General features: G+C 32.0%; 1 protein-coding gene across 1 annotated transcript in view; it reads left to right on the top strand.

Annotated features, from left to right (window-relative positions):
• Window positions 1–14,998, top strand: part of Lrriq1 (leucine-rich repeats and IQ motif containing 1) — a 116,122-nt gene that overhangs the window by 25,166 nt on the left and 75,958 nt on the right. Inside the window, exons 13-15 of the mRNA XM_013018788.1 lie at window positions 5,013–5,086; window positions 5,933–6,026; window positions 13,615–13,794. Coding sequence (XP_012874242.1) covers window positions 5,013–5,086; window positions 5,933–6,026; window positions 13,615–13,794 — 348 coding nt within the window. The remainder of the gene's footprint in view (window positions 1–5,012; window positions 5,087–5,932; window positions 6,027–13,614; window positions 13,795–14,998) is intronic.

Raw genomic sequence — 14,998 nt, forward strand, 5'->3', positions numbered from 1 at the left:
TAAGTAAAGACCTCAAAGACTGGTAGCCTAGAATATTAGTAAATTTTAGTTATTTTATGTTCCTCATTATGTTTCTTCTTAATGATTCATGTGTGTAGAAATGTTTCAGGGCAGGTTTGTTTATATTTAGAAAGAATACAGTCCTTGGAAAATAAACAAGGGATTTAATTTAATTCAGAAGGATGTCTCATTTCTCTCAAATGGTACTTATTAAGCCATGAAAGAAGTTTTAATCTGCTCTCAACTTGCATGTTCTTTTTGTAACTGATAAGATGGATTTAAATTTGATTTCCCCTAGGATATAAAGTAACATTTAAAAATACCTTAGCGTTAGGTCGAAATGGGTCCCTCCTTCAGATGATCCATTTGAGACCACCAACATCTGGATCTTTGCAGAGAATGTCTAAAACCAAAACAGGAGCACAACGCATGTACTTCTGTGCTTAATACTTCACTGAGACTTATCCACTAATATGATTAATTAGTTCATTAAAGGCACATGGAGTGGGATAAAAGATCTACTTTAACAAGAAATTATTTCATTGAGGTATATAATGATTACTTTAAAAATGAGTTAAGAGCAGCCTAATTAAATATATAATATCTTATATATGCACAACATATAGATAATACAATTCTACAAAAATGTGTAAACTTGTGTTAATCTGTATCACAATAGTGTTCATTTTTTGAGCATTTAGGTACTAAGTGATTTAACTTTGACAGTTTAAAACTGAACCTACATTCAGGTTGTTTTAATCATATCTAAAATATGGAATTTTATTTGAGTTTAAGAGGACATTGTTCAGGTTTAAAGATAGCAAGATCAGTGACACTGTGAAAATAATTTAAGTCATCCATGAAGTTACTAGATCTTTTCATGCCACTTTTCAGATAAAAAGTACAATTTCAAAGTGAAACACTCAGCTATTGTTGGGCCCTGTATAGTTAATCACTTATAAAAATGATATTTAATCACTTATACAAGTGATCTCAAATCACATTAGCAATTGCAAAAATATTTAAGGAGATTAGAAAATACTGAAATGAAGACTCTTTAAAATAACAATGCTTGTGATTTCTTTGATAATTTAAATCATTAAAGAGATATTTTGTTTCTAAAAATTTAATTAGTAGTAGGTGATAAACTTTGGCCCGTTTGTTGTCTTATGATGCATACATTTATTTCAATCTGATAATACAAAGGTAATTACTTAAACTAAAGCATAAATGTTTTTAGACTTGATTGTAGTAATTGGAATAATTACTCAAATTATTTCTATCTGTTATTTTGCTTGTTTATAATATTTGAGTACTGAGATGTGGTTTTCTATTTTGGAGGGATATGATGGTAAGTGTATCTGACTTTATATACACTTTATATGGATAGGCTTAAAAGATTGATCTTTAATCTCTTAAGAACTGAGAATAAAGTGTATTATGTGATATAGTGCTTTAAAATTTTGAATATATTGTTTGAATATATTGTTTGAATATTTTTTGACTATATTGTTTCTGAATCTCTCCAAAGCTCTTTCCCATGTAACCTTCCACTGTTTCTCAGAGAAATGGTCTACTGGCACCAATAAATAGTAATGTGTGGAATGGAACAATAGGGTAGTGCTGATATTCCCAGGTATCCTAGAATGAAAGTAATCTTCTGACTGGGATTTTCCTCAAGAAACTATTTACTGCTAACTGTAGACATGATGCATCTTACATAGTGTACTATGCACGTTGACATTTTCAAGACAGTGATAAAACTCAAAGGCAGCAAATATGGTTTTGAATTTAGAAACAATGAGTTATCAGTGAACTAATCTTAATAAAACATTTTTCTTACTATCTATGCTTTATTTCCCCCATGTTTAAAAAATTCTAATAGTGAACCAAATTAACAAAGTGAATATATTTTACAAAGCTAAAATTAATATAGTTATATACGTATTTATATATACACACACACATACATACATACATGGATATTTGGATTTGTGGTTGAGATGGTTTTTAGACTATATATTTTTCTTAGTTTTTGATAAATATTTTTATAACAAGCAAGAATTATATGCATATGATTTTTCCCAACAAACTGAAGGCATATAGAATGACATATAGAATGAATGCTGCTTGACATATTTGTTTCATGCTGTCTTCTGTTTTAAATTTTCATTAGAACTTGTGATTATTTTAGGTTTGACCTAGCAGAGTTCTAACTAGAAAACTCTCTGCATTCATAAGCTCTTTCACTACCAGTGAGACTCAAGTAGGAGCAGAAAATGGAAACTGTTACTGCTCATTGTACAAATCTTTTGCTTTTTGTCGTCTTTGAAATTTATATCTTTTCAATGCCCAAGGCTAATGTGACAAGGTCAAATGGTATTAGGTTTTCACTAATGTCCTTTGTATTTCTGGTTTGAATTTTCTTTGAAAAAAATATACACAGAATGCCAGTAAAAGGCGAAGTTGTAGAGGTTTGAGGAAACAAAAAATAAATAAATAAAAGGATTCCTTGTTTAAATTTCTACCATCCTAAATGAATAATCATAAAGGTGAATAACCAGCTTTCTTAATTAAAATTTCAAAAAAGGAAAAAAAACAATGATTTTATCTAAAGAGATAACATTTCAACATTACAAAGTTAACTTTGTTATAATGTATTTCTTTTGTCAGTCGATCGTTTCAAAAGGAATATTTATTGATTTTAAAACATTCTAAATCTATTTTCCTCTGAATTTCTTTCGAATAATATCACTAGATTATGAATTCTTTAAAAATATGAACTAGTTTGAAATAATAAGTCATTATTCTTAAGGCTTTAACATGTCATTGACCATTAGTCTTTTAAAATAATTACATTAGTAGAGTAGAGATTTAGGTACAGCATATATACAATGTATTACAACACAAATAAAAATTTTCTTATTAATAAGAACCTTATATTTTGACTTGACAATTTAAATGTATTGCTTACAATAATAATCCAGAACACCCAGAAAAAATATTAAAAAATAAAACAAAATCCAATAATTATGAATCTACAAGATTTTAATTTCATTCCTTCTCATTTTTGCTTTTCTCCTTTCTTTTTTCTTCTCCTTCTCTTCCTCTCTTTTCTTTTCCATTCTTACCTTCCAGGTCCGGGTGCTATTTCAGTAAATTTTACTATTATATATATCCAATATTTTCTCACATTTTCTTTTAGTAGTTTGGACTTTCTTCCTGGAAACTGTTGTAAAGTAGTATTGAACATTTTCAATATGAAAACTAGCAGTCAAGAATTCAGTTTATTTCCTACAAAATTAAGAAGAGTGAGGGAAAGGAATGAGTAAGGGAGAGATGGGTGAGAATATTTAAAGGGGTGACATTGATCAAGATGCTTTATTAAGTGGGAACTTCTTTATACAACTATTTAAAAATAAATTTTAAAGATAAAATAATAAAATCAAACAAAATTAGAAAAAATAAAACTACCATTGTTTTTGGGATTGAGGACATATTTTATTTCAACCTCACTATTTAGTCTGTTTTTTCTCAGTAGTATTTTCTTTCCCTCTGCTAATGTAGAACAGGGATGAACAGGAGAGGGTCAAGGTCAGTACAGGGTTATTCTTGTGCTCAGCAGTCAGAGGCATTCAAATCCCAGGAGGTTTTCAGCCACCAGGTTACTGTGTGAATTCTGGCATTGGAATAATAATAGTTTTTCTAAATAACAACCTAAAACCCCCAAACAATAACATAAACAATGACAGGGTTCACAGAAATAAAAGATAAACCTGCAAGAACAAATGGAGAAAAAAGACATATAGAAGTGGAATTTAAACAATTGTATTTTTTCCACCAGAAATACTACTTTAGATTAACCATTTGAATCATTATAATATTCGCCCATTGTGGGGCTAAATTAATTTAAAAGACTTTTAATTTCTCTTGCACGAGTGTTTTGTCATGTTTAAAGATTCAAATAAATTGATTTAATTTTAATTTCAAAGTAGCAATAATCAGGTTGAAGAATAAGTATATACTTACCTCATTGAAAATGTGAATCAGGCTAAAGTTAAGTTTTCCTTATGATCTTTTGTTTCTGATGATTTGAACATTTTCTATACCATTTATGTTTCTTGCTTGAATATGGATTGTTAATGACAATTTTAACTGAGAAAGTGACTTTCTTAAGTTCTAAAAATAGAGGAGAGCACAAAGAGACTTGCAGGCCCTGAGTTCAAACCCCACAACAGACAAAAAAGAAAAGAAAGGATGAGTACTAAAAGTAGAGGAAACTTTATTCTTTGAATTTTAAATACATTATTGAGCTTATTTTAAATATCAGTGCATTTCTGCCAAATTGAAATCTGCTTCATTGATATAAATCATTTTATAATAATCTCTTCCTTAGATTTATAAAGTATGAGGCAAATTTCTAATTTAGAATTTAGTCCAATATAATTTTGTATACTTAAACTATTTATAATACTTTCAGTCTAGTAATCAAAGAAGTGATTCAATTAAAGTCAAAATCAATGAAACTATTCAGGTATCCAGTTACAAAGTGATTTTCTGTACCTTAAGTTTAAGTCATGTTTGAGCCAAGAAGGAAAACAATAACAAATGTAAATTCTGTATAACTATAACAATTACAAAACAAAGAAATACTAAAACTGAGTAGCAAATACACATCAAAGTGAATGGCATTTGTGACTAAAATTGGAAATTTCATGGTCATTTCTCTTTAAAATGAATTAAAATCTCCCATTATGGAAATGTTCCATGGTAATTTCTTTTTAAAAATGAACAGAAATCTTCCATAATTGGATTACTTAAACTCTTAAAAGACTATATTTTATTAAGTACTGTTAGTAAATGTTCTATTGTATTGTACAATTAAATTATATGTAATCACATACAATTTACATAAATATGCAATTGTGTTGTACAAATGAATTGTTTCATAGGTATATGAATAATGTTAAGAATAGGCCCACTTAAAATGTTTAATTTTCTTTTCTTTTCAGTTTAACAACAATTGTACCACTTTTTCATTTTGTTTCTTTGGAAAAGCTAGATGTTAGCAACAATTGTCTGTCTGGTAAGTTAAAATAATATTTAGATTTTTAAAAATAATAGATTCTTGTTTCTGTTCCAAATATGATAAGTTGTTTAGAATATATGTATTTAATGATACTTATAATGATTTATATATTTGTAGTTAGTGTCATGGAAATTTTCTGTAAGAAAGCAGTCAGTAGGGTATTCTAGGGTAATATAAGATACATTTAATAACTTTTGTTTGGTTGTTTTTTTCAGTACCAGGCCTGGGTCTTGAACTCAAGGACTGTGGTGCTGTCCTTGAGATTTTTGTGCTCAAGGCTTGTGCTCTATCTATCACTTGAGGGCTTTCTTGATGGTTAATTGAAATTGAGTCTCATGGACATTCCTGCCCAGGTAGACTTCAAACTGCTATCCTCAGATCTCAGCTTCCTAAGTAACTAAGATACATATATAAGCCACCACCTATAATAAATGCCAAAGGTGTCATGCCCAGTCTTATTAACTATTTTTATATAAGCCACCAAACGTGTATTTGTAACTGGTGTATTAATTGTATGTGCATATATATTCAATTTTCCACACTAATACATTACTTTAAATATCACTTAATGTTTTGTGCTTAAAATCTTAATTCTTCCCATATGAAAAAGTTTTGAACCTAGACTATACATCAGGCTTTCCTAAATTCCCACAGCTGGCAAATGTTAGAAACATGTCTGACAGCAGTCTGTCTTCAAATCTCAGAAAGTCTGCTTCCAAAAGCATAGAATATTCTGCAAAAAAAAATCACTTCACTTTAATAGCTAATGAATGAACAAATGGTAAGTAATTCATAATATTTATCTGTGATACCTTTCATAATGATTTTGTTGATTTCCTGTAGACCTTACAAGTGTGAAAAAATGGTTTAATGAATGCTATTCTCTCTGTGAACTCTCTCTGACTGGAAACCCACTCCTTCAAGAAATAAACTGGAGGTAATGAAGCATTTTCTCACTACTGGTCATCTTTTTCTTATAAAAATTGGAAATAGTCAAGAAACAATGGGATGTACAAGACATTATATCGAAAAAGAAACTTTACAACTTGGTGGGGGAAAGATGGGAAGGGATGGCAAGGGGAAACAAAGGAGGAGGCAACAATGCTTGATAAGAAATGTACTAATTTAGCCACATCTCTTCCAGCATCTGTTGTTATTAGACTTCTTGATTATAGCCATTACAACTGGGGTGAGGTGGTACCTCACTGTTGTTTTGATTTGCATTTATTTTATGGCTAGAGTGGTTGAGCATTTCTAATGTGTCTATTGGCTATCCTTCTTTCCTCTTCAGAGAAGTTTCTCTTTAAGTCTTTAGCCCACTTATTTAATGGACAATACCCAGATGCCCCTCAGTAGATGAATGGATCAAAAAAATGTGGTATATATACACAATGGAATTCTATGCCTCCATCAGAAAGAATGACATTGCCCCATTTGTTAGGAAATGGAAAGACTTGGAAAAAATTTTATTAAGTGGAGTAAGCCAGGCCCAAAGAAACATAGGTCCCATGGTTTCCCTTATTTGCAATAATCGGTGTATGTCTGAGTCAAGCAGAAAAGGTCAGATAAGTTGATGTTAGGTGAAATGAACCCCAAGATAACTATTCAAATGTTTTTTTTCTTTCATGCAATTGTTTCTAACATATTTATAAGATGATTTCTTTGTTGCTTTGTATGTTCCTCCCCCACGGTATAACCCCTGCTTTCACTATATTTGATGCTGTTATAATTTGTGGAGGGGAAGGGAAAAAAACAAATCGTTTAAATAGGGATACAGGTGGACCCATTGCAACAATGAGATGTACATGTCGTTATATGGAAAAACGAACTTTACAACTTTGGGGGAGAGGGGAGGATAGGATAGGGGAGGCGGGGAAGGGGAGGCAGTATGGGAAGGGATGGGAAGGGGAAACAAAGGAGGAGGCTACAATGCTTGATAAAAGAAATGTACTCATTACCTTGCCCATGTAATTATAACCTCTCTGTATTGTATTTTCAAAATTAAAAAAAAGAATTAAAAATGGTACAACTAAAAAAAAAGAAAAGTTAAATTAAAAAAATAAGTTAAAATTATCATTATAAAATTTTGTAATATTAGCTAATTTAGCCTGACAATTTTTCTGCATGCCTATGAACTAACAGAAATTTGAAAATATAATAGTAATCTAAAACACTAAAATTTATTGATAATACCTTGAATTAAAGAAAAAAATTTTGCTGAGAACTACTCTCTTGAGTCCTATAGCTTGCCATGTAAAATATTTTTGGCTATGTATTCTGTCATATTTTAATTGACATGCAGTTTTACAAACCTATGAAATATGCATTCAAGATTCTAGAACACAGGAAATACTGATGAAATCAGGATAATAACCAAATCTATTACTTTAAACTTTTCTTAAAAGATGAAGCTGAGTAGGGTGTTCAAAATATCTAGAAGAATGGGCCTCAAGTGTTTCAACACAAAGGAATGGGATATGTTTGAGTTGATAGACATGTTAGTTATTTTGGTTTGATCATTACACTTTGTACATATATGTCAAAATATTACAACATGCCCCATGGATCCATATAATTATCAACTTTGAATTAAAAATGAAAACTAAGGGCTGGGAAGGTGGCTCAGTGGTAGAGTGCTTGCCTTGCATGCCTGAGGCCCTGGGTTCGATTCCTCAACACCACATAAGCAAAAAGAAAAAAGCCGGAAGTGGTGCTGTGGCTCAAGTGGTAGAATGCTAGCCTTGAGCTGAAGAGCTGAGGGACAGCTCCCAGGCCCAGAGTTCAGGCCCCACGACCAAACCCCCCCCCAATAAAAAAGAAAACTAATAATATATTAAGTATTCATTCACCTAACCAATATCTTTTAACAATAACCAGCCATGGGCTGGGAAGGTGGCTCAGTGGTAGAGTGCTTGCCTCGCATGCATGAGGCCCTGGGTTCAAAAAGCCGGAAGTAATGCTGTAGCTCAAGTAGTAGGGCATTAGCCTTGAGCTGAAGCGCTGAGTGACAGTGCCCAGCCCCAGAGTTCAAGCCCCACGACTGACAAAAAATAAAATAATAATAATAAAAATAACCAGCCATTTTATTACAATTTATAGTAAATGCATTTTATGTTTTGTTCATGAGTATGAATATGAAAACTATTACCATTAAGATAGTAAATCTTTTTGTTAGCTTAAAAATGCCCTTTTTCAGACAGTTACTTCCCTTAGTAACTTGAAACATCTCTCCACTTTCTAGTTATGATCATTAGATCATGTTTCTGCTAAGGCATCTGATAACATTCTGGTGTTTGTTTCTCTTTCTCTGGATGGTTTTTAAGTTCTCTTCAGCAATGATATTTAGTAATTTTTATTATCACATGTTTTATTTAGGTTTTCTCTACTTAAAATTTTCTGAATTTCTTGGATATGTAGAGTTATAGAGTACATGAAATTTGTAAAGTTTTGACCATTATATATCCAGACATTTTTGAATATATGTTTATTGTTTGAATCTCTGTTGAAATATTAAACTGCTTGATATATTCTCAGCAAACATTGTTCTTGTATTCTTCAACTTACTTTTCTTGTTTTTCTGTGTGCTTCACTTTATTAAATAGATTCAGTTACTGTGTCTTCAAGTATTATTTTTTTAATATATGTCTCTGTGTGTGCGCATGCTCACGCACGTGCACATGTATTGCTATTGGAGCTTGAACTCAGGATCTCATGCTGTTGTTTTTTGGTCATGACTGTAACTACAATAGTTCTGTGTCTCAAGTTCTAGATTTTTTTTCTGATTAATTCGAGATGGAGTCTCTCAGATATGTGTGCTTGGGTTTGCAATCCTTAGGTGTCAGCCTGCTGAGTAGCTTGGATGGCAAGTATGAGCCACTAGCATCAGGCACTTACAATTTTCTTATCCAGAGTATTTCTTCATTTTTTCAAATGCTTTAAGTATATGCATTCATACATATTTATAAATTCTAAGTAATATTATTTTCTCCTCAAATCTTCCTAAATAGTAAATAAATAAATAAGTAAATAAAGATATTCTACTTTCTTTTCAGTTATTTACATCATTCCTCTCATTTTCCAGTCAATTATTCTTTGAGTTTTTCCTCACTTGTGATGCAATGACTTTTTTTTTCTTTTTGCACACCTGCTCAATTTTTCATGACAACATAAATCTTCACTGTCAGTGCTTAAGTTTGTATATTCTTTCAGGGTTGATCTTATGTTTGGTGTTCAATAGCTAAGTTACCTAGTGACATGTATTCAGTGCTTGTTCTTAGGTTATGTGAGGACAATCTCAATGAGACCTTCAGACCATTACTAGGTTAGCCCCTTTGCTTTGATGCCTATTTTCTGAATTGTTTCCCAGAGGTCAGTTTGTCCTTTCAGCGTTAGCTTGTGAAAAGTCATTCCTTACACCCATTCTTGTAATCGTTGTACAATCAATAGCTTTATACTGGTCCTAGATAATTTTCTCTTATAAATTCTTTGGTCAGTACTAATTTGCCTATTTTTATCCTAACATACCAAAATGATTTGTCTATGTCCAATTTAGAATTTTCAATCTCACAGGTGTGTGCTATTATTTCACTAAGTCATGCTTGAGATATTTTACTCATAGCCTTAAATTTTTACAAAAAGCATAGTTTAACTTATTAATTTCAGATATGTGGGTATGTGAAAATTATGTTTGTAATATATTGGTAATAAATTTGGGCATCTGTTTTGCAAATGATTGCATAGTGCCAATGGAAATACCTACTCTGTGACAGATATAAAAACCTGTTCCTGTTTGTGATGAAGTAAATTATAACAGTTAATTAAATTATAGTGTCCAATATTTCAAATATTCATGTTTCTCTCCACTTTCCTATCAAATTTATCCAGTTTTACTTTAGTGATAATAAATGTTAATTCTTATAAGTTAATAGTTTTAATGCCCATTCTCAATAATCATCAGTGTCAGGAATTCCAAAAATAAAGTCTTTTTTAGGAAGTTTTTTATTGTGAAAATACTGTACAGAGGAGTTACAGTTATTTGAGCAAGGTAATGAGTACATTTCTTATCAAGCATTGTTGCCTCCTCCTTTGTTTTTCCCCTACCAACCCTTCCCTCCCACTTCCATAACTACACCCCCACCTTAAATTGTAAAGTTCATTATTCAACAGTGTTTTGTACAATGGGTCAACCTGTATCCCTATTTAAACATTTTGTTTTTTTCCCTTCCCCTCCCCAATCACATGGTACTTCACAGATTTCCCAAGTGTTCTGAGAACCTGAACTCTATAATCAATTACTAAATGACATAGCAGTGTGTAATTAATTCCAAATTATAACGGATCAGGAATTTAAGCTTTTTGTCCATTGTGAAATGGTGACTTGAATATATTTCTAGACATCTTCCTTATGATCTGTAATAGAAGCAGTCAAAGTCTCCATCCTGTTGCATCAATGTCACAACTCTGTGCTTCTCTTACATTGTCACTTAAATTACTAATGGGGGCTTTAAATTACGTACCAGATCTCAGAGTTAATACTAAAAGAAGAGCATTTTTATGTGTTTAAAGGCACCACTTGGCAAGTGACAGTGCTGGTAATGAACTCTGTGATGGATAATTGTTGATAGATCATCTGTTATGGTTTGCATCAGAATTGGCCCCCAGAGGCTCCTGTGTGGATGCCAGTACAGCAATGTTCAGAGAGGCAAGTCACTGGACTGTGAGGGTCTCTGACATCAAAGTGGATTAGTCCATTGATGGGTTTATAAATTTACGAGATTTTGGCTGGTGATGGGAACTTGGGAGTTGGAACCTAATTAAAAGGAGTAAGATCTTAGGACTATGCCATGTTCATAAAATTTAAATTGTTGCTTTCTCTTTCTATCTTAATTCCTGGTTGCTAGGAGGAGAACCACCTCATCCACTACATGCTCCTGAAGTTTTTAGGAGGATATGATTTTATAGGCTATGTTGGTCAAATAGGACACATTTTTTTTCCTGACAAAGGTGTAAGTTTCCATTACACAACTAGACAACTGGCATATAAGCCATATAACTAGAAACAATCCCATGAGATGATCCCAGATACTTTTTGGATTAAAAAATCATTTGTCTTTATGGTGCATTAACTTATTTTAGTAAAGTATGTACATCAGAAAATATATTATTTTTATTATTTACTTTCTTGTTATTATAGAGGTGATGTACAGAGAGGTTACATTTACAGAAGTCTGGTAATGAGTGCATTTCCTTTCATACAGTGTCTTCTTACATTCTCTCCCAGTGCCTCTCTCTTATCTCCATCCATAACTTGTATAGTTCACTTTCATCTGTGACCACTCCGAACAGCAGTCTGGAGGTTCCTCAAAAAAACTAAACATAGGCTTTCCCTACAACCCAGATATACCACTCCTGGGCATCTATTCTGATAATCATGAGCCAGGATTTACTTTTTCTAAACTGTATAAATATTAATATCCCCACTTACTGCCCTTAATAAGTATATATACTTTATTATTTAAAAAATATTTAATGAGAAACAATCAATCATGAAAGAAAATTAGTAACAATTCTATGAGTAGGCTATATATACAATTAACTTGATATTAAAATTACTGTGTTTACATGAACATTGCCAGCCTAGAGTAATCCCAACTTGGAAATCATACTTGTCAGTTTTTACTTAGATCAGTTAATCTAAGCTATGTTTCATTCTCCTGAAGAAGAGATACATGTTTCCTAAAGATTTAAATATAGAAAAATTTAAAATATGGATTTGTTAATGAAAGGACCAACTCAAGCTTTCAGCTATTTGTTTCAATGAACTTTACATTACCCCTGATGCCAACCAAAGGATTAGTTATAGGTTTTCCCAGTTGGCTTCTTACTTTCATGTCTAGCCAGTGATAGCACCAACAAAACTGATGTACTAAAAAAAAAAATCTCTTTTTAAAGTATAATCCTCAGATTCAGTTTGAAATCTCCTATGGGAATTCCCTTCACTCATTAATGATAAATAGAGTTTCTTAAGTGACAGAATATGCACCAGGAAGTTTTCACTAAATGAAATATTGATTCAGCCCATGTCTGGGAGGAGCCCAGCTGGAAAAACTAATCTTGAGATCTCACAGTATTCTTATACTTCATTCCCCACATTAATCAACTTGTAACAGCACTTTCTAATATGTTCATCAGAAACTCTAGTAAATCAGAACTTTAGCAAAACTTAATGTTCTCGTATTTGGGTTTTGAAGACTGTTCCTTAAACAAAAAGGAATTGGAAAAATGTTAAAATAAATCAGCAAATCCAATCTGTGAAATTATAAATTTCAACATATTGCTACAGTCTTGAAGAGCCAAGCACATATTGATATCCAAGTACATTTAAAATAACCTTGCTGAAAATAAACTGGGAAGTTTTGTTTGTGAAGGTTATGAATGACTCAAAATATTTCCAATATAAAAATCCACATCTTTTTAACCCTTTCATAAGTATTCTCTACAAATAAAATGTTACCTGATGATACCTTTATCAGTAGCCATGTCAAAAAAAAGTTTTTCTATTGTTAATCTGGTGTCAATTTCTATGTGAGTGATTATGTAGTACCATTTGCAATAGCATTATCATATCTCCTAGAAGTTTTATACTTTTGTATATTACATTTGGATCCATAAACTTTTTTTTTTCTTTTGGGTGAGTGCCAGTCCGGGGGTTGAACTCAGGACCTGGACTCTCTCTCAGTGTTTTGGTTCAAGGCTGGCATTATGCAACCTGAGCCACAGCTCCATTTTTATTTCTTTGGTATTTTATTGGAGGAGAGTCGCGTGGGCTTTCCCTTTCCTGTGTGTGGGCTGGTTCTGAACCTTGATCCTCATTTCACAGCCTGCTGATTAGCTGGGATTATGGGAGTGAGTAACCAAAGCCTGGCCTATGGTCTACTCTGAGTTAATGTTCTGTGAATTATCTAAGGTTTGTCAACGCTTATGTTATTTTGTTTTTACTGTAGATTCAATCATTTTAACATCATTTGCTAAAAGAATTATCTTTGTTCCCTTTCCTGCCAGTATTTAATCAATGATTAGGCAGATATATTTATCTCTTCTTCTCGATTCTTTGTCCCTGATCTATTCTGGATTTTTTTTTTCACCATGATTGCTACAGTTTCATAGTCAGTCTTGAAACCAGACAGTGTCAGATCTCTCAATTTGTACTCCTCAAATATTGTGTTAGCTTTTCTGGGTCTTCTGTCTCTCTCTCTCTAAACTTTAGAATCAATTTGAGAATATATATAAGATGCTGTACTGGGATTCTAATTGATCAAATTGAATTGTGAAGAGCTGGCCTGGCAACAATGCTGTCTTCCTATCCATGAACATGGTGGTTCTGTCCATTCATATTCTTCTTTAGTATATTTTATTAGTATTTTATAATTTTCATCCAAGAAGAAAGCTAAATTTTAGGGAGATTTATTTAAAATCTTCCAATCAAATATTGTCTAATCAAGTTTTGCCTTGTGTGTTTCCACTAGACAAACCCTACTTAAAATATTACCCACTCTGAGCATCCTCAATGGTGATACGCTGACCTCTTGTTCAGAAACCCACAGTGCAGAACACCACCAGCTGGAATCAGTATGTTTCCTGGATCTTTGTCAGCACCAGATTCAAGAACTCACCTCACTGTCTGAAAACTGTGCCACTGGAAATTGGTATAATTATTAGGTTATTCCTGTTATATATAAAATAATGTAATGGATATGCATAATTTAGAGAATTCTGATTATCACAACCATACTAGTTTTGATGAAAGATGGTGTGTTTGGGAGGATATTCCAACTTTAAAAATCTTTTGGCACAGAACGTTGTAATCCTAGCTACTCAGGAGACTAAGATCTGAGGATCACAGTTTGAAGCCAGCCCAGGCAGCAAAGTCCATGAGACTAAACTCCAATAAACTACGCAGAAAAAAAAAAAGCCTGAAGTGGTGCTGTGGCTCAAATATTAGAGCCCTAGCCTTGAGTACAGAGAGTCACAGGGTTAGTGCCCATGCTCTGAATTCAAATCCATGACTGGCCAAAAAGAAAAAAAAAGTCTTCTAGCATCACATCATAGTTTTACTCTTAGAACATATCAACATGTACTTTGAACATAAAATAATGTCATGAACTTTGTCAACAATTATGTGCTCAATATTGTATATTTCCAGATAATTCATAGATCAACATAAAGTTAAACAAGGTAAGAAACAAACAAAAATTAAAATGGAGTACAGCAAATATGACATTCATTACATTTTTAAGGTGACTATTCCTCAAATATTGCGTTTATACATGGTGTTATGGGTGCACTGTAGAGAAAAGCAAACAATGCTTCTCTATATCCAGAGGACAGAAGCTGAAAGTAGTCATAATCTAATACTGAAGAAAGAAATCTTTCTTTTCTCCAAAACTTGATACAGAATCTATTATAGTGAATGAATAACTGATGTTTTATAACTGAGTCTTTAAAACTGCACTGTCTCAGAAAATGCAAATAAAATAGAAAAATCATTTATATTTTTATGTATTCACAATGAATAACTATATTATAACTATTAGAACTGTATATATGTATTTCTTCAGTTCTAAGGTTAATGACAAAATTATGTGCTTTAATTATTGTTTATACTGTCATACACACTTATCCTACATGAGATAAATTTCTGTTTAAATCCTTTTAATTGATTCATATGGAAAATTATTTTCTTGTAGAAAAACAATTTAAATTATTCTAGAAATAATATTCACTTTTAATGCCCATCAAATTATAATTGTTTTGTGAAAATCTAAATTAATATTTCCTTATGTGTACATACTAATGTACAAGTCTTTATGTAAGAAGGATCTATTGCATATTTATCTTCAAATATAGATT

Source organism: Dipodomys ordii, unplaced genomic scaffold, assembly GCF_000151885.1.
Source record: "Dipodomys ordii isolate 6190 unplaced genomic scaffold, Dord_2.0 Scaffold3, whole genome shotgun sequence".
NCBI classification, from domain to species: Eukaryota; Metazoa; Chordata; class Mammalia; order Rodentia; family Heteromyidae; genus Dipodomys; species Dipodomys ordii.